Source organism: Zootoca vivipara, chromosome 6 (genome assembly GCF_965207765.1).
Source record: "Zootoca vivipara chromosome 6, rZooViv2.hap1.1, whole genome shotgun sequence".
In the NCBI taxonomy this organism is placed as follows: Eukaryota; Metazoa; Chordata; class Lepidosauria; order Squamata; family Lacertidae; genus Zootoca; species Zootoca vivipara.
In genome coordinates, this window is record NC_142589.1 from 15,928,389 (window position 1) to 15,948,726 (window position 20,338).

The following is a 20,338-nucleotide window of genomic DNA, read 5'->3' on the forward strand; positions in this document are numbered from 1 at the left end:
CTGCAGCAGCAATCTGCTCACCTGCCATTCTCAGCAATTTACTTTGTCATACAGCTTTCAACTGTGATGGCTAGTAGCCATTGTTAGCTTTATCCTCTGTGAATTTGTCCATATTGCAGATATTAATATTGTGCAGTTTGAAGTGACTGGAAGCGTAAGAACTGAGTCCTTTTTTGGGGGGGGGGGAATCATTGTCCAGACCCCATAAAAATATTGTTCAAAGTTTTACACAGCAAGAGTTCAGAGTGCTCTTCTTGCTTTTCTAAAGCTTCAGTGGAATCTCCCTGTATTAAACTTCTTCACCAATACGCAGACATTCTCATTTCAGTGTCAATTAAACCAATTATACTTAACAGTCCGGGCCTCTTTTAAAGCCATCCAAGTGGGAGGCCGCCGCTGTCTCTTGCAGGAGTGAGTTCCATAGCTGCAACTCACATGAAGAAGGAATGCAAAGCCTTGCAACCCCGACCATAAGCCAACCTCCTGTATTTTAAAGCCCCAATGTTCAGCTGATCATCGTGGCTTCAAAGTGCAGTGCACAGCTCCCTGCAGTCCTTGTGGGCCAAAACCGGCCACCTGCCCAGCATCATGGCGACATCATCAGGTGATGGGCAGCTGGGCGGCCCCACCCACCTGTGAAAACTCAGTCCCTGAAGGTAATATCCAATCCATCCCCTATTTACACACTGCGATCTCATGGGGTGAAGAAGGTGAGTCATCCCCCCTCTACCCCGAGTCTTTGGCACAGCGGAAATGTACCCACCTTTTTGGAGGGGTAGGGGAGAGCCAACTTATGTAACATCTTAATGAAAACGAAAGACAATATCCATCTGTACGCCCCCCCCCCCCCTGGCCAGCAGCAGTCTCTCTTAGGAGTAGGTGTGCTTGAGGCTTGCTATGTGCCCACGTTAATACGGATTCCATGACAACAGCTAGGAAGAATAAATGTCAGGCAGATCCTCCCAATCCCTTTTAGCTTGGGGCTGTCAAAACAAGGCTCTCGGGAGTCCCAATGCTCCCCCCTCCTTTGTCTTTTGGTGGGTGTCAGAGATTTTTGTGGCTACTCTTGAGTAACGATGCTCCACACCTCCTTGTCTTTAAGGTGTTTTTATTGTGCATATTATTTACAGTGCAAAAAGTCTGGAAAACATGTCTGCTTAGTCAGAGTCAGAACCTCACAATGGCTTCTTCCTGTTTCACGCCCAACATAACCGCTTGGGAACCCCAAAGCGCCTCCCTCTCGCCCTACGGGGTGCCATGCGCCTCAATTTGGGCGTCGGGGGAAAGGGCCGTCTTTCTGACTGCTCTCCAGTGGCCGATCCCGTCATTTCCTTCCCATCTGCTTGCTTCTCTACGCGGTGCTGAGGCTCTCGCATGCTGTCAGAGCCTCTCACCTCCCTCTCTGCTTCCTGATTCCTGTAATCCGATCCGCTACTGGACTTGCTGCTCTGTGAAGAGCTCGATCTGAGGGGGGGGCTGTTCTCTATAAGCCCTCCCCCTTACAGGGGGCAAGGGAGCTGCCCTTCCACCAGCCCCATTGTCTCTGGGCAAATTTGCCAGGGGCCACATGCTGGGTTGGGTGGGGCCAGAGGCAAAAGTGGGTGGGGCGATGGATGCAAAGGTCCTTTCTGCCTAGCAGACTAGTCTCTGCCCAGTTGCACACACCCCTCAAGACGCTCCTCCAAGCTCAGTATTGTCAACACTGGCTGGCAGCGGCTCCCCGGGGTTTCAGGGGTTCTTTCCAGCCCTACCTGGAGGTGCCATTGGGGACTGAACCCAGGACCTTCTGGTGCAAAGGAGGTACGGCCGCCTCCCAAGATATAGAAACCTAGGAGGCAGCTGCCTTGTACCAAATCCCAGACCCTTGTTCCATCTGGGCATGTGTGGGTTCTGCTGTTATCTGGGGAGCAAACATTCCACCAGGCTGCCTCAGTGGGAAAAAGACAAAGCAGAAGGCTCATTCCATCAGGTTCACCAGAACTCCAGCTCCATCTGGAACATCCTTGCCCCTCAACTGTGCCATCTGGTCAGTAACTGCTAGCACATTTGCAAAGCTAAGCAGGGTACAGTATGGTTTCAAATTGGATGGGGAAACCACATGTTGAGATTCCTGCATTGCAGGGGGCTGGACTAGGTGACCCTGTCGCTTTCCCCTTGTACGTCATGTCGTGCTTCATTTCGCATTTTGAGAATCCCGGCCTGCAAGTAGGGCATGTCTTGCTTTGATGGTATCTAAGCTGCTTGGGGAGCCTTTCTGGCCCAAGAAGTCCAGCACAAATGCCCTAAACAAATAATAATTGTCAACATTGACTGGCGACAGCTCTCCAGGATGTCAGAAAGAGGGCTTCTCCTAGCCCTGCCTGGAGATGCTGGGGATCGACCCCCAAATTATCTTCCCGCAAGGCAAATGCTCTCCCACCGAGCTGCAGCCTTTCTCCTTGCCCATCCTGCAACAGGTCGGCAACACTGAGACTATGATCTCAATGTCCTCAGTGGGCCCTCGTACCCTCCATCCCCAGCCAGCGTTAACTTGGTGCTTTATCTCCTCTAAAAGGATTTTACACGGCCAGTGATCCTGTTATTCCCCAGAAGCTAATCTGGCTGCCAGGGCTTAGCAGCCGCTGCTGCCTCTACTCATAATGGTCCGTCTCCCTGCTCTCGCCTGCCTTCGTTCTGTTTTGTGGCTGCGATCCATGTGCTCTGAGAGGCCTTCGTGGGAGCCATTTTGTTGTCATGGCAATTTGAGCCAAGGGGGGACCAGTAATCTTATCCACCTGTTTGCTCTCAGTGGAAGCTTCTTTTTTCTTTTTCTTTTTGCTGGCATTTGCAAGGAGAGGAAAGGCTGGAACATCTGCCTGGATCCCTTCGCCTTATCCGCTGGTAGCCTTATTAGGCCACATTCACACCATATACTTCAAGCACCGTGATGCCACTTTAAGCAGCCAAAAGCATTATGGGAGTTGTAGTTCGTTAAGGGTGCTGAGAGTTGTTAGGAGGCCCCCATTCCCCTTCACAGAACTACAATTCCCAGACTGGCTTATCAACCCCTCTTCCAAGGGAACTCGGGGAACCAGCTGATACTCATTCATAATATTTCATTTCCAGATGTTTAGAGGATATGTTGTTTCACAGCTGGAGGCAGCAATGCTTGTGAATACCAGCTGCTGGAGGCTGTCGGAGGGGAGAGGGCTCTTGTGCTCGAGTCCTGCTGGTGGGCTTCCCACAGGGATCTGGTCGGCTACTGGGAGAACAGGATGCTGGGCTAGATGGGCCGCTGACCTGATCCCTCGGGGCTTTTCTTAAGTTCTGAGCTAGCTGGACCAATGGCCCGACTCTCAATGCAAGGCAGCTTCCTTTGTTCCTGCATTCCTAACCCCAGCATGGGATCCAAATGTCCACACTGTGGATGAACCCTGAGCAAATGCACACCTGGTTGCCCAGGAACGTCTCATCCTGTCTGCGATGGCTGTTTTCAAACGGCTGGTAATCGCTTCACCGCAGCAGATGGAGAGAGAGAGAGAGAAGAAAACTAGGTCATTCTTCCTGCCCCCTCCCTTCCCTGCTGCTTCAGACACTTGACTCCATCTAGGGCCGGGCTGCATTGGGAGATGCCGTGGGGAAGCCACCAGGCTAGTGGCTGAGGAGGCCATCGCCCTATATCCGGGGCCAGCTGCATGTTGAGCCCTGCGGTGCCCTGCACTTAGAGAGCTAGCATGTCAGGGTAGGACAGGACTCATTCCCCCCCTGATGTTCCATTATGTGTGTGTGTTTGTGCAAGGAATTTCAGCACACAAATGTGTGTCAGGTGGGGAACAGGTAAAGACATGCCTCATGCCTTTGCAGGTGCTGATGATCAGCTGACTGTTGACACCTGCAAAGAGCTGGGCCTTCCTAGGTGCCTGGAGAGCTGCCCTACACCGAATCAGGCCTATGGGCCTGCCTAGCTCAGCACAGTGCACACACTGTCTGGCAGCAGCTCTCCAGCCTTTCAGGTAGGAGTGGTTTCCCCTGCCCTACCCAGAGAACCTGGGGGTTGGACCTGGGACCTTCGGCAGGCAGGACAGGTACTCTATCACTGAGCTTCTCCTCCCCCTCCCCCCCCAAAAAAACCCATAGGAAGCTACCCGTTAGGATGCTTGGCCCAGCTAGCTTAGTATTGTCTGCTCTGACTGGCAGTAGCTCTCCAGGGTTCCAGACTAGGGGCACCTCCAGCTCTACCTGGAGATGCTGGGGATTGGACCTGAGGCCTTCTACATGCAAGGCAGATGCTCTACCCCTGAGCAATGGGCCTTCCCAGACTGCTAGCCAATCACAGGGCCTGGTGCTCTTTGTGGGCTAGACAAATCTGAGGCAGTTAAAAAGGCTCAGTTGTAGCCTTATGGCAGGAGGTTTGCAGACCCCCTTCTAGAACATAAGGCCTTGACATCTTCTCATGCAGACTGATCCTGGGAACCAGGCCTTTGTTATTTAAATCGCACCCACTTCCCCATCTACATTTCGGAAAATGACCCTCCTTTCTCTCTCTCAACAGCATCCTGGGTGCTCGTTGTGTCCCCAGCACCTTCCACGCCCGCTTCTCAGCCCGGTCGAGGACGTACGTCTACCGGGTGGTGACCGGGTGCTCTCACCGTTTGGAGCTGCCGGTCTTTGAGCGGAACCGCTGCTGGGCGACATATCGAGGGTGAGTTTGTGACACTGAGTTTGTGACACTGTAGGTCAGGGAGTTGGGTACACAAATGGCACTGGGTGCCTTCTAGTTATTGAGTTTTTTTATTTTAAATATTTTTTATTAATCAATATCACACCAATACAAATTATAAATACTACAATGAACAAAATTTTCCCCCTCCCCCTCCCCCCTTCCCTCCTTCCCAAACTTCCTTCAGCTCCCCTATCTGATTTTTTTTTGCATATTATTTCTGCATGTTATACAATTGCGCCTATCATTTCCCTAATTATTCATATTGTTCTATTAAAAATGTGTGCATGTTTATTCAAATCCTGCCAACTATAGTGTGTTCTATTTATTGAGTTATTTATTTAAGGCTGATTTATATGCTGCTGAATCATTAGAGGAACAGAGGAAGCTGCCAGACCATCGGCCCATCTATCTCAGTGCAGTCTACACTGGCTGGCAGCTGCTCTTTAGGATTTCTGGCAGAAGTCTCTCCCAGCCCTGCTTGCAGAGGCCGGGAATTGAACCTGGAGCATTCTGCTTGCAAGGCAGATGCTCAAACACTAAGCCAGTGCTTCTCAAACTTGGGTCCCCAGCTGTTGTTGGACTCCTAGCATCCCCAGCTAGCAGGACAAGTGTTCAGGGATGATGGGAGTTGTAGTCCAACAAGTAGTTTGAGATGTTCATCAACCTGGGGCACTCTCAACGTGTAGGACCACAACTCCCATCAAGTGGTGGGAGTTGTGGTCCAACACAACCAGAGGACCCCCAGGCTGGCATAAGGCTGGCCTAGATCAGGGTTTCCCAAACTTGGGTCTCCAGCTGTTTTTTTTAGTACAATTCCCATCATCCCTGACCACTGGGTCCTGCTAGCAAGGGATGATGGGAGTTGTAGTCCAAAAACAGCTGGAGACTCACATTTGGGAAACCGTGGCCTAGATCAGGCATAGGCAACCTCGGCCCTCCAGATGTTTTGGGACTACAATTCCCATCATCCCTGACCACTGGTCCTGTTAGCTTTGGATCATGGGAGTTGTAGTCCCAAAACATCTGGAGGGCCGAGTTTGCCTATGCCTGGAATAGATGATCTCGCCTCTGTGAAGCAGCTCCCTACATCCCTTCGCTGTTCTCAGAGTCTTTTTCCTGTCTCACTTCAGCCATCTGAACCCGCTGGCCATGCAGGAGGCAGCGGCCTTCCTGCTGGGCACCCACGACTTCAGCACCTTCCGCTCAGCCTCTACGGAACTCCCCAAGCGAGACCCGGTTAGGACCCTTTCGCGGGTGGAGGTCAGGCCTGTTCCTGGCTTTCTCTCGGAGCACAGCAAAGACAGGTAACATCACTGAGGGGTTTTATGGTGGGAGGCCAGGTTCAGTGGACTTTTTAAAAATAATATAATGGATTGCCTTCAGTGCTAGCCCTATTCAGAGTAGGTCCATTGAAGTTAATGGATATGGCAGTTGGCTAGAGCGTGGTGCTAATAACCCCAAGGTGGCAGTTTTGATCCCTGTATGGCACAGCTGCCTATTCCTGCATTGCAGGGGGTTGGACTAGATGATATGGGTCCCTTCCACTTCGATGATTGTATGACTAACTTAGGTCCATTCATTTCAATGGGTCTGCTCTGAGTAGGTCTTAGACTGTGTACGCACTATACATTTAAAGCCCATCTCCTCAACAGCCCCCTAAAAAAATTCCTGAGAACTGTAGCTTACCATTCCAAGTGCCAATTTCCAGCACCCTTAACAAACTACAGTTCCCAGGATTCTTGGGTGTGCACATGCTTAAAATGTTTGGTGTGTATGCAGCCCTAGTTGGATTCAACCCATTAATTCTATATCGTTTGCTTGCTTGTTTGCTGTTCTTGAACAATTTATTCCCATTGTTTGCTAATCACTTTTGCAGGAGGAATGCAGGGCATAGGATCAAAGAAAGGCCCCTTGCCTCAAGTTAGACCCAGTTCAATAGTGTCCTTGCCATGGTAGGGTTGCAGATGTGTTGCTCTGGGTTAAGGACACACCCACTGAAATCAACTGACCCAAGTTAGTTGTGTTCATCAATTTTAAACGTAGGCCTGACAATTCCAATGCATAGCTCTCTCTGTTCTCCATTTTAGAAGCCTCTCTCACGCCTCCCACAGGAACCCAGCAAGGCTTATAGAGAGTCAGACCCCTTGGTCCATCTGTCTTGGTATTGTCAACACTGACTGGCAGTGGCTCCTCAAGGTTTCGGGCAGGGGGCACCCCATTCCTGAACCTGGGACCCTCTTCATGGAAGGAAGCCAATCCATCCGTGAGCTATGACCTTCTCTTAAGACATAAGAAGAAGTTGCCTTTTATACTGAGAACATAAGAGCCTGCTGGATCAGGCCAATAGCCCACCTGTTCTCACAGTGGCCAAACAGATGCCTATAGGAAACCAGCAAGCAGGACCAGAGCACAAGAGCCCTCTTGCCTCCTGCAGTTTCCAGCAGCTCCCATTCAGAAGCATTGCTGCCTCCAACTATGGAGGCAGAGCAGAGCCATCACGGCTAGTAGCCATCAATAGCCCACTTCTCTACCGTCTACTGATGCAGCGGGTATCCAGGGTTTGGGGCACGAGACCTACCTGGAGATGCTGTAGATTGAACTCAAGGCCTTCTGCATGAAGGCAGCTGCTCTACTGCCGAGTTACGTGCAGCTGATTGCAGCTCTTGACCTGAGAGTCCAACAGATAGATAGATAGATAGATAGATAGATAGATAGATAGATAGATAGATAGATGTTCTAACCACTGAGCTACGGCCCTACATTGGAAGCATTGGAACTCCCTTTCAGTCATCTTTGCTCCCCAGCTTCTGTCCCTCGACAGCGTATAAGGACAGGACCAGGTGGCCACAGACAGCCCATTACGGCGCACCACATTGCCGAGGCTCAGGATCATGGCCTCGATGCTCCTCTCGATGGGGTGTTGCAAATCCCCTCTCCAGAGTTGCTTAGCAACTCCCCTGCTCGATAGAAAAGGCCTGTTTCAAACAGATGCCCTTAAGACGCCGGGTTCGGAAGCCGCACTTCATTGTTCGAAGGGGAAGCGAGAAAGCCAGGGGGAAAGAATAGGAGGATTATTTGAAACTCGAAGGACACGGAGTAATTCTACTTGGAAGCTCGTTGTTGGAAAGAGAAAGGAGAGGGGGGGGAGGGAAATAAGGAAAACGAACTTTGGATTACTATAATGCAGGGGCCTTTTCTCTTGCCGTGTCGAAGGATAAGTGCGTTCCCAAGGTTATCCCGCATTGTCTGCCGTGCTTTCAGAAGCGGAGGTCTTTCAAGGAGTTGTGTGGACGTGTCGGTTTTATTTGGCAAAGAAGCTGCCAGAGGAAGCAGCTGTCAAGGCGGAGAGCCTGAGAAGAGGAGTGGGGATGGAGGGGCAGGGAGCTGTCTCTGGTGCTGAAGTGCCAGCCCCTGCCGAAACCTGCATCTTAGATGCAGAGATTTAACTAAACATTGCTCACATTTCTTCACCACTTCCTTCAGGACTAGGAGCTTGTCTCTAAAATTAGAACCCCGTGGAACCCCCACTTTCAAAAATGTCGATATCCCTGTGGCAGTTTTTGTTATGCGAATGGTGCCACCGTACCCTTTAACATGCCCCAGAGCAAAACTGGTGTGGTGCGAGCAAATTTTTTTATTTTGAAAGTGTGGCCCAGAGGAAAAGAGATTGAGAACTCACTAACCTAAGTGAATCGTGCCCATTAATTTCAGCGGGTCTGCTTTTGCGTAGGACAACCCTTCGTAACAGATTGTCTCTCTCCCCCGCCCCAGCTTATCCCATAACGGCCGAAAAAGGCAGAAGAAAATTGAGCGTTAAGGGTGCCAACCATTTGAGCAGGATGCCGGGGGCGGGTGGGGAGGAGGGGGCGCAGGAGGAGAGTGAGGAATCTTGCATTTTCAAAAAGAGAAAACCAACACGATTCCTATTGTCTCTCTTTCCTGGGCCTGCTGGGCCTTGCCAGGTTGTGGGAGAAAGACCAGCTGTCTCGGAGCAAAGTCTCCATGTGATCTGAAAATGGATTGAATAATAGTCATGGAATTGCGGGCGGGTGTTTACAGGCTCTCTTGTGCAACCCTTTGCCCAACCCAGGAATTTCAGAGCGAGGGCTTCTTCGCACACTGGTGGAAGACTCTCCATGGAGGGAGAGCCGCCATCCCAGGTCATTGTTTCCATTATCCACTGGCATTACTGCAGGTGCCACGTAACACCCGTTCCACATTTGTAAGGGCTCTCTGACCATTTAATGTGACATTGCTTACACTTTGGAACTCCCTGCCTCATGATATCAGGCAGCCACCTTCATTGCACTCTTTTTGACGCCTGCTAAAATTCTAGTTTAGACAAACCTACCCAGATGCTTAGAAAGTTGATGTGGATTTTAACCCATTCAAAGTATTTTAACATTTGGAATGTTTTAAACTATTGTAATTTTTTTCTTGGGGGGTGGACGGTTGTACATCGCTTTGAGATTTTGGGGTTGTTGTTTTTAGCAATCAAGCTTTGTATAGGTTTTTTTAAATAATAATAATAATATCAGCAAACAGCACTTACTACCAACTTCTAACTTTCAGGGCAGAAAGGACAGATATTTTAAAGGAGCGTGTGGTTTGCCTCACCTCGAAAAAAGGGTATTGTAGGACTGGAAGAGTTTCAGGATTAAGAGAAGAACCAATCTTTTGGTTTCCTCTTTTTTTGTAAAGTGCTTTGAGGTTGTTGGTTTTTTAAGTGGTGTGTAATTTTCATGAAATGAATAAAAGCAAATATTTTTATTTATTTATTATTAAGTCCAATTTCTATTCAACTTTATATGTTGGACTTCCATTCTTTTTTCTTCTTTCTTCCTTCTGTTATCTTTCCCTTTTTCGCAGATATTTTCACAGTTTGTTTTGATTTTCTTCTCTCTTTCACAAATTATAAACATAACATTGAATAGACATACAAATAATTGAGGGGGTGGAGAAACTTGCTCCCATGAGGAAAGCTTGCAGCATTTAAGACTTTTTACATTGGGGAAAAGGGGCAAAAGGGGGCAAGTAGTAGTAGAAGTGTATAAAATATTCAAGGCATGGAAAAAGTGGATGGGGAAACTTTTTTCTCCCTCTCTCATAACACTCGGAACTCATGGGCATCCAGTGAAGCTGATGGCTGGAAGATTCAGGAGAGATAAAAGAAAGGATTTCTTCATGCGGCGCATAGTGGAACTGCGGAACTCACTCCCGCAGGAGGCAGTGGAAGCCACCGGCATGGATGGCTTTAAAAGAGGATGGGACAAATTCATGGAGGATGGGACAAACTTGTGGCTATTAGCCACGATGGCTATGCTCTGCCTCCATGGTTGGAAGCAGAAACGCCCCCGGATACCAGTCGCTGGGAATCACAAATTGGACAGTGCTGTTGCTGGACTCAAGTCCTGCTTTCAGGCTTCCTCGATGAAGATCTTGTTGGTTGCTGTGAAGACCAGATCCTTTGGCCCGGTCCAACAGGGATTTTCTGATGTTCATTGTTCATTGTTCTCTCATTGGATATATTTAAAGGAGGATTATTATTATTATTTTAAAAAACTGAGTTTTTCATTCTTTTGGGAAACTGCTTTGAGGTTTTAGTTTTAGGTGTGTTTTTTAAAAACTAAGTGGCATATAAATTTTGTGAAATACAATAAATTATATTTTCCTTGGGTTGGCACGGGTAGATTTTCCAGGGTGTTGGCACCTGTCACCCTTCCTTGAAGCATCATGAAAAAGTAACAATTAGTGAAATGCCCCCCTCCCCAACTGTTGCCTGTGAATGGCGTGATGAATTCAGGGCAGGGGGTGGATTTGGTCTCCCCCCTATCCCCCCCCCATGGTGCTGCCGGAAGTGGTACAGTCCAGACGAAGCTTTACCACCTGGCCGTGCCGCCTGCCCGGTTTCCCTGACTGCTTGAAACCCTCTGAGCTTTAAACGCTGTCAGATTTGCTGACTTTTCTGTTAGCCCACCCTAGACTGCTGACCGAGGAAATCACATTCTTTAAAAACCCATCTGAAAAAGCCCAGTGAGAGAGAGAGAGATGGATAGCTGCCTCCCTCATGAAATCACATGCTAGGTGATTACAGACCTATTATCCCACCCTCTCCCTTGTCAGCACTATTTATTTTTGGCTGAATTGTTAGAAGCGGGAGGCCTAGAAAACAACATGCCATGAATCCTGCAAGTCGGCATAAAACGTAAACCTTTTGACTTCCACGGTGGTGGTGTTTCTGTTTTTGTTTTAAGTTACTAGTCCTCAAGATTCTTCTGGCAAACCCTCCCCACAAATAAACACACAGTGGATTATTATTATTATTTTTAGTAAATAAATGTAACACATCCTTAAAGATTGTTCTGCAAATAAGCAAGTGGTGGTTTTTGTTTTTTTAAGTTACTAGTCCTCAAGGGTGGTTCTGCCAAGCCCTCCATGTGGGTGAAGCAGGCAGTGACTGCTTCTAGCCCCTTATGCCAAAGAATGCCTTGGGTTGGGGGGGTAAGCTTGGCCAAGCTTGCTCTATAGCCTTTTTGGGGGACGGTGAACAATAGACAAGAGCTAACAATGACAGTGGTCTTTAATACAGCTTGCCAATTTACAGCCTGCCCCAATTCGCCCTGTGAAAAAAACGAAGACCCCGATTGGCAGATTAATCCCAAGCACTGAGGCTGCAGATAGATTTGGGGTGCTCTTTGCCAGCTCGCAGATTTGGACCCATCGTTTCCGTCCCAGCTTTTAAGAAGAATTTTAAGTGGAGCCATAATCCTTTCTCCTCGCAAGCGGGGAGGCGGGAGGGAGCAGCCTATCGATCGTGCTTTGTTGCGCCTGCTTCCCATTAAGGTTGAATCGCTTATATTTTCGGTCACTGAGAGATTTAGGCAGAGGCCTTGGGCTCTTTGCGAGTCACTAAAAGCAAGCCTTAATCTGGGCCGCCGTTCTCTGTTCTCGCACGCAAGCAGACTCCAGGGGGCCTTGACCCTGGCTCCGAATCCCCCCCCCCAAAAAAGAAGAGACTGTCAGTATTTGTAATGTAATTTCTTTGGGAATGTATTTCACAAGGAATAGATGGTATTGGGGGAAAGGAGGTGGCAGTTGGAAATTGGCTGTTGGCAGTTGGCTGGTTATTCAGTTACTTCTATCTTGACCGGGCATTCCCCAAACTTGGCCCGTTAGCTGTTTTGGGACTACAATTCCCATCATCCCTGACCATTGATTCTGTTAGCTAGGGATGATGGGAGTTGTAGTCCCAAAACAGCTGGAGGGCCGAGTTTGGGGGTGCCTGATCTTGGCTGTGAAACTGAGAGTTGTGGGGACTTCATGCAGACGCCGTCTGGAGGAGTTTGTGAATAATATTTGTTGTTCAAGTGTTGCCAGCCTGACAAGTTTAAAGATTTATATTTAACTATTTATGTAAGGCACACAGAGAGAGAGAGAGAGACCGAGACCGTGACCGTATTTTTCTGTGTATTTGGGGGGACTCAAATTTAAGAAATTTGCACTATGCACTATCCATGTATAAGGCAGCCCCCACTTTTTAGCATAATTTTTAAAGAAAAAACCTAGTCTTATACATGGAAAAGTACAGTATATATTATATCAAATAGCTAATGGAGCCTGGCTGCTGGGTCAGGCCGACAGCCCGGCTAGCCCACCATCCTGTCCTCACAGTGAGCAGGCCGATGTTTCTGGAAAACCTGCAAAAGGTGGACCTGAGCATAACAAACACCCTCATGGGCAAAAGGCAGGTGGGTGGTGCCCATTGGAACTGGTGCGGAGGAAGGCAGGGAGCCCAACAGTAGGTGGCGCCAGAGCCAATGTTTGGTCCAGCCAACTCAGGTGTGTCCCCATCCTCTTCCCGGCTGAGTTCTGCAAGGACAGCTCCTGAAACTTGGTGGAAGTGGACAGGTTGTAAGAAGAGCCTGGCAGGTGGTGGCTGGCTGAGTCCAGATTGCGCTTGGTGGGGCACTGCCCCCTTTGCCCTAATGGACCAGCCTCCACTTAGAAAGATCCAGTGAGTTCCTTTTCTGCCTTAAGACTGACCCAGATTTCCATTTCCATTTTTTTCTTTTTTGCACTCAGAAAATTGAGAATGTTCAAGTATTTCATTTGACTTGCAGTTTTTTGTTTTTAAAGCAAAGCATTAAAGCAGGTTCACATTTCCTGGACTTAACATGCAGGTCAGAAAGCAGTTACTTTTTAGCATATGCACATCTATGAGTTCTGCCATTACCTTCTCAGACAGTATGTCAAAATGCTTGCTAAATCTGAAGTCTTGGTGTTTTTTTAAGGGTAGAACGTGTGCGGAAATGTTTTTTGGAAAAGGCATACGAAAAGAGTGTGAATATTAACTTCAAAACAACAACAACACCCTTATATACAGAAACGAGATGGATCCGACCTGGATTTTAGTTATTGTCCACTTGGACAAGTTATATATTGCTTATTTGATACTTTGTATTATTTATTTCATAAGATTTATAAATTGCTTGAAAGATTGGAAAACAAAGCCCCAAAGGGATTTACAAAAAGGATAAAAGGATAATATTAGCAATAGGAAAAATTAACAACAATAATTTAAGACCTTTTGAAAATCTAAATTGATAATATAGTAGAAACAGATGAAAGTTCATATCAACAACTGGGCAGGCTTGTCTAAACAGAAATGTTTTTAGCAGGTGTCGAAGAGGGTACCACGAAGGCACCTGCCTGGTATCAATAAGCAGGGAGTTCCAAAGTTATATTTAAACACGTCTCTAAATGGTTTGTGACCTGGGTGAAAACATCTAAATCCAAGAGGACTGCCAAATTCTGTAAGACAGAATTACCAACTAAATTGAACATCTTTAGCATCAAAACAAACGCTACCCATAATAATCAGCTACAAAAAATACACAAGGAATTCCGTATTGCGGGACCTAATGAACAGCTAGTCCACATATCCTCTAATACAGAAAGAAATGAATTATTACACATGAAAATAAACTAAAAAGTATCAACTCCACATATGAAAGTGGCACAGAGTAGAAATCGACTGATGTGTCCACTCCTACTTAAAATATGTTGCTGAAGTGGCTTCTGAGCTGCTTGCGACGCTCACCCTGCATACATCAGAAGAGTGCTGTCGGATTGCCCCCAGCATGAAGGCAGTGGCTGTACCCCTGATGCTTGTGCCCAGGTGTTCAGAGGTATACTGCCTCTGTCCCTGGAGGTTCCATTCCTGGACCTCACTGCAAATCCGAAGGGCGCTGCTGGGTCTGCTGTGCATCAAAATGCTCTTGACTCTTCATCAGGGCCAGCGAGGTGGTGGTGAAGCAGCCCCGCGAAACCGCTGGTCTGCTGCCACCAATCTTGCCCGACAACATGGGTGGGGATGCTCCAGCCCACAGTCCGAGTCTGGCTTTTTACCCTAAAGCACACCCACCTGGGAAACTCATTTTTTAAACTGATTTTTTTCTTTTTTCCCTGGGTGCTATTATTAGAGGAAGGATGCACTCCTCCGGCCTATCGGCTGATGGGCCCACATCATTCTTCAGGAGGTCTTGGGAACATCCAGAGTGGTGGCAAAAATCCATCCTGCAGAAGCGAGTTCCAGAGCTGAACAGTGCACAGTGTTGAAAAAGTGCTTCCTTCTGTCCACCCTGATGGTTTTATCTCTAACATTCCCCCCCCTTTTGCTTTTTTCCAGCCATCTGAGGTTTTGGGAGATGGAGTTTACGGGCCCCTCTTTTCTCTACAAACAGGTACTGTGAAAGCTAATTCCTCCCGGCCTCCCCCCCAAAAGCCAGCTTTAAGCTGGCCTGAACCCAGTTTTTACACTCCCTTATTATCTTCAGCGTTTGGTATCTTTGGGTCCTGCTCTGATCACCTTCTCCATATTGTGACCTGGTAGTTTGCACACGAAGCAGGCTTCATCAAATGGTCTCTCTGATCCTGCTCTGGGGAGTCAGCTGTGCTCTGTGATCTTTGGAGTCCCTTCCAACTCTACGACTCTACGACCTGTAGAATGTTGTTGAGCTGGTGATCCTGATTTGGGAATCTAAGACATGAAGGTGATAACTCACTCCCATTGCTTCTTCCCTGTATACTGCTTCTGAACCTGGAAGTTCTACATAGCCATTGTGACCAGTACTGCTAGACCGATCCCTCACTGTGAATTCATTTAATCCCCAGATCCGGTGGCTGCCACCGCTGGGTCATCTAGCTCAGTCTCATCTGTGCCAACCTTCGGGAAAGGCTGCGGCTCAGTGGCAGAGCATCTGCTTTGCATGCAGAAGGTCCCAGGTTCAATCTCCAGCAGTATCTCCAGGTAAGGCTAGGAGAGACTCCCTGCCTTGAAAACCCTGGGGAGCTGCTGCCAGTCAGTGCAGACAGTACCAAGCTAGATGGAGCAACACTCCAACTAGGTATAAGGCAACTTTGCTCCTTTTTAATTCAGCCCCTCATTCGGAATATAAAGGGCTAGAATAGTACTTTATATTTAGAAGAAAATGCAGCAGAGATTCCAAGTTCACTTTTCTACAGGTGCCTGTGTGTGTGTGTGTGTGTGTGTGTGTGTGTGTGTGTTAGGACTTGGAATGTGTTGTTGTAGGACCCCCCTAATCTTGGATGAAAGAAGGGGCTGGCGGTCTTTTGGGGGCCAATGCTTAAAGTTTTGAGAGGGTGCTGTGGGTGCCAGTCGCAAAATAGCTGCCATGTCAGGGCTGTTTGACGTAACACAAGCCATCAGCTTCTCCCTTTCGCAGCCTGAGAGTTTGCATATTGGACACATTTCATGAAAGAGTGCTTGCATGGTGGCAGTTGGTAGCTCCCCTTGCCTCTAGGCGGTTCCTGGCATTAGCTGCAGAAAGTTTGGGAGCTTGAAGTTGAGTTAGGAAGAACTTCCTGACAGTAAGAGCTGTTCGGCAGTGGAATTTGCTACCAAGGAGTGTGGTGGAGTCTCCTTCTTTGGAGGTCTTTAAGCAGAGGCTTGACAGCCATATGTCAAGAATGCTTTGATGGTGTTTCCTGCTTGGCAGGGGGTTGGACTGGATGGCCCTTGTGGTCTCTTCCAACTCTATGATTCTATGAGATGGGCATGACTCTAGTTCTCCCATCAGCTCTGCAGAGAGATCCCACTGCTGCCCCAACTTAAAAAAGAAGAAGATTGTTTTCCATGATTTGCAGGACACTAGCCTCCCTTTTTGCACTTAAACGACAAGAATGCAAACACGGAGGACGAATTATACAGTGGGGTGTGTGGTAATTTGCAGCGCTGGTGCGGGTTGCAGAGTCCAGCTTGTCTTGGGCGCAGGGTTCGAATTGCAGGGCCCAGGTGCAAAATCTTCTTTCGAGGCAAGTGCCTATGCAACACTGTCTCATACCCTCATCCAACGAAGAGCTGAGATTTATTTCACTCTTTAAATGGAACATCTACTGGATCAGAATCTCAAGGAAACTGACTCAGTCTTCTCACTGCCACCCCCCTCTGGTTTTATGCCCACACTGTGGCATGTCAGTACTTGGTGAACGGGCATCAGTGTTTGCCCTTGGTTAGATAAAGTACTGATCCAAAGCACCCTAGGCAGGAAACAGCAGGTCCACACTATGTATTTAAAGTGCATTTGACACACATTTAAACAGTTCCCCAAAGAATCCTGGGAACTGTAGTTTAAGGGCACTGGGAATTGTGGCTCTGTAAGGAGGAAAGTACTTTGAGTGGGAGCCATGTGCTTTAAATGCATGATGCAGAGAGAGAGAGAGAGAGAGAGAGAGAGAGAGAGAGAGAGAGAGAGAGAGAGAGAGAGAGAGAGAGAGAAAGATTTAAATGGGAAATGTTGCATAGAAGCATCAACGTGTAGGAGGGCAGTGCCCTCTGGTGGTGAATGCTAGAAGTGCTGTTTGTGTTGTCCTGTGGCTCCCTCAAGAACCCTGCATTATTCGTGGAGAGGGGAACCTCTGGCCTTCCAGATGTTGCTGGACTCCAGCTGTTAATCATCCCAGAAGCTGGGACTGCTGAGAGCTGCAGTCAAGTATCTTTCCTACCTGGTCCTTTTGGCCAGAGATGTCAGGGATTGAACCTGCGTGTCACTGAGCTGCAGTTACTCCTGGGGAACATAGGAATCTGCCTTACACTGGCTCATCTAGCTCAGTCTCATCTGTGCCAACCTTGGGGAAAGGCTGTGGCTCAGCGGCAGAGCATCTGTTTTGATTGCTAAGGTCCCAGGTTCAGTCCCAGCTGGGAGAGACTCCCTGCCTTGAAAACTCTGGAGAGCTGCTGCCAATCAGTGTAAACAATACTGAGCTTAGATGGGCCAGTTGTTTGATTCAGTAATAAACCAGCTTCCAATGTTCCTACGGCCACCTCCAGGGGTTTTCCCCCAGCCCTTCCTAAAGATGTGGTGGGTTGAAACTTAGGCATGCAGCACAGATGCTCCACCCACTGAGCAACATAGCCCCTTCCTCCTTTAATTGCTAGGAATTTATGCGCATAGCCTCAGATCTGGCATGCTCCCCCGGGAAGCTATATTTACACTAGGTCAGAACATTTGTCCCCATGTACCCCATATCATCTACTCTGACTGGCAGCAGCTGTGTGGGAGTCTTCCCCAGCCCTACCCGGAGTGTCTTGAGCTCTTCTGCATGCAAAAGGGCCTGCTCTTCTTCCGCCAACCGCTGTCCCCTCCTTGAACTTTTGGGGCGCTATAATTTGGTGGCGGCAGTTGGGGTTTTACATTTATAAAGGAAATGGTTAGTTACTGGCTGCTCTGGGCGGCCTTCCCAGGGTGGGAGAGCAGAGTATATAAAGCCCCTGCAAATACACCAAAACTTGCAACCTCCTGAAGGGTCCAGAAAGCTGCCGTCTCGCACATTTCCACAGCCTGCATCTGAATGTGGGCAGCTGCAAGGGAGGCAGATGGAACCACATCCTTTTCCTTCCAAGTTGTTATCTCATAGAGGGGCGGCTGCTATTTTTGGTTTGTCTGAGGTGTTGTTCTTGTTCCACACCTTCATTTCCACCTCCACAGTCTTCCTCATTCATTCATTCATTCATTCATAGGTTCATAACCCTTTCCTCCAAGGTGGCCCACGCAGAACCACCACCTTGTTCCCCGTTATCCTCACAACAACCCTGTGAGGTAGGGTAGGCTGAGAGGCAATGACTGGCCCCATGGTCACCCCCGCGAGCCTCATGGCTGAGTGGGGATTTGAACCTTGGTCTCCCAGGTCCCAGTCCGACAGGTCTCCCCCCCTTCCCTGGGAATGGCACCAAACCAACCGTGATGTAGTGGTTTCCGTCTCCTGGGTCCAAGAATCGCCCAATCAGCACAAAAGGAAAAGTTTTCGGCCACTGAGAAGAAGTCTTCCCACGTTTTGGGCTGATTGGAGCCAATCAGAGTGAAAGGAGGCGAGTCAGCCATCGAGGATTGGCTGCTAGGGTCCCTCTGGAGAAGGCGTGCAGGAAGAACGCCCAGGAGTATGCATGCCCCAAAGCTCAGCATTTAGGAACACTGAAAGCACAAAAGGCTTTGGTTTCAAGGGAGTGGGGGGGCAAGTTCTGTTGCATGCAGTGGACCTTCGAGGAAGACACAACTTGTAAGTTGCTGTGAAAGAAGATATTGGAGACCTCCAAATCATTTGCCCACAAAAAAATAGTAGATGTAGCTGAAAGGCAACACGTGGAGATAGGCACTGATTGTTGGAATGTATCCATTATTATTATTATTATTATTATTATTATTATTATTATTATTATTATTATTATTATTTCATGATTATAAAATCACTGTATAATCTTTGAAGGGCGTATATGGCTGTGACTATCAGGAAGGGACCCTGTGCTTTGCCACGGCACTGCTGCAAGTCATAGAATAAGAGAATTGTAGAGTTGGAAGGGACCCTGAGGATCATCTAGTCCAGGCATCCCCAAACTCCGGCCCTCCAGATGTTTTGGACTACAATTCCCATCTTCCGCGACCACTGGTCCTGTTAGCTAGGGATCATGGGAGTTGTATGCCAAAACATCTGGAGGGCCGCAGTTTGGGGATGCCTGATCTAGTCCAACCCCCTGCTGTCCCATATAGGGATCGAACCTGCAAACATGGCATTATCAGCACCACGCTCTGACCAACAGAGCTATCAATTGTTCCAAACTCCAACGAGACAGTTGCCAAGTCTAGGAAGAAATGTGGGAAGCTGTCTCTTGCTTTCATTATTACTTCTTTTATTAGCTTTATTTTCTCCTGCCCTTGTTCCCAGAGGCGGCCAGGGCAGGCAGGCGACATCAAAACGTTTAAGCAGTCCCAACTCAAAATGAAATAAAAACCTCTTTAGAAACTACCTAAGCATCTAAAAGCATTGCCCTTGTACTTGTGGCTGCCAAGGTTGCCACAGCCCTTATAGGGGACAGGAATGCCCTAGGAGTCGGTGATGAGGCAGACAGATGCACCACACTAGTGTTGCCTACACTGGCTGGCAGCGCCTCTCCACGTTCTTAGACAGGGAGGCATTCCCAGCCCTACCTGGAGATGGTGGGGGTTGAATCTGGGATCCTCTGCCAAGCAGATAACTGAGCCACGACCCTTCCCTCCTTTACCCATCAGACATCCTGCTGCGGGGAAATGGGGGGGGGGAGCCCAGCATTTTGGCTCTGCATGTGGTCCACCCACAGGAGTCTGCAAGAACAGAAGTCGGTATTCACCAGAGGTATTCACACGCTCACTCACCTCCGCCCTCTCGCCAAAAGGAAAGAGAGCAGTGAACTAAAGTTTCCTTTCTGAAACCAACAGGCTCGTGCTGCTGGGTTCTTTGGCCCACGCGACCCTTTTATAAAAGCAGCTCTGCTGGGTCGGAGGAAAAGGCCTGTTTGTTTCAAGTTTTTCCTCCCAAGGGGCTCAAGATGGGGACTCTGTCGTTCTTCCCCACCCCCTGCCAAGCCTCACGACAAGCCTGCGAGGTGGGCCAGTCTGAAAGGTAGTGGCCTGGCCAAGGTCACCCACTGAGCTTCTACGGCTGAGCAAGAACTGTAAAAGGGAACAAAGCCCACAAACAGCCCCTGGAAGCAATGGCTTTGACCATTTTCTGTCCCTAGCAGTAGCTGCTCAGGGCAGATTCTCCTACTGAACACAGAGGTTTTATTTAACCACCTGTCTTGAATCTGACCCCTCCTAGACTAGAGAGACAAATGCAGAAAACTGCTCCGAAGCATATTCGGAACTGGCAAGCTAGACCCAATGGAGGCAGCTGGTTTGGTGTCGTCTAGCTCTCTTAATTGTTAGAAGCTTATTTTCTTTTTTTATGCAATGGGACAATGTTGACATTTGTTTTAGTGTTTGTTGTATTACCACCGCCATTCTTCAAGTTTTTTTTATTATTACTTACTGGGGAGATGGGGAGCCTACAGCCCTCCCAATGGGGCTAGGTTGGCTGGGGTTGATAGCGTCTGGCGACCTAGAGGTTTGTCATTATTAGAGGGAGGGGGGATCCTAAGAAATCGAGAACTTAGCCCCCCCCCCAAAAAAAAGGTCTGAATTGTGCAAGTCAATAAAATGCACATTCCATTATGCACAGCGTTCCATTGGCTATTCATGCCTATTCACTTCCATGGCTTTTGCTGATTAATATCCTAAAAGGTAAAGATGAAGGGACCCCTGACCA

At 48.4% G+C, this 20,338-nt stretch overlaps 1 protein-coding gene across 3 annotated transcripts in view; it reads left to right on the forward strand.

Moving 5' to 3' along the window:
- PUSL1 (pseudouridine synthase like 1) overlaps positions 1–20,338 on the forward strand; it is a 44,973-nt gene that overhangs the window by 18,954 nt on the left and 5,681 nt on the right. For all 3 annotated transcript variants that reach the window (XR_015950447.1, XR_015950446.1, XM_088671622.1), the window contains exons 4-6: positions 4,532–4,681; positions 5,833–6,006; positions 14,391–14,445. Coding sequence is in view for 1 of the 3 variants with exons in the window: in XM_088671622.1 (XP_088527748.1) it covers positions 4,532–4,681; positions 5,833–6,006; positions 14,391–14,445 (379 nt within the window). In the remaining 2 variants the exon portion in view is untranslated. The remainder of the gene's footprint in view (positions 1–4,531; positions 4,682–5,832; positions 6,007–14,390; positions 14,446–20,338) is intronic.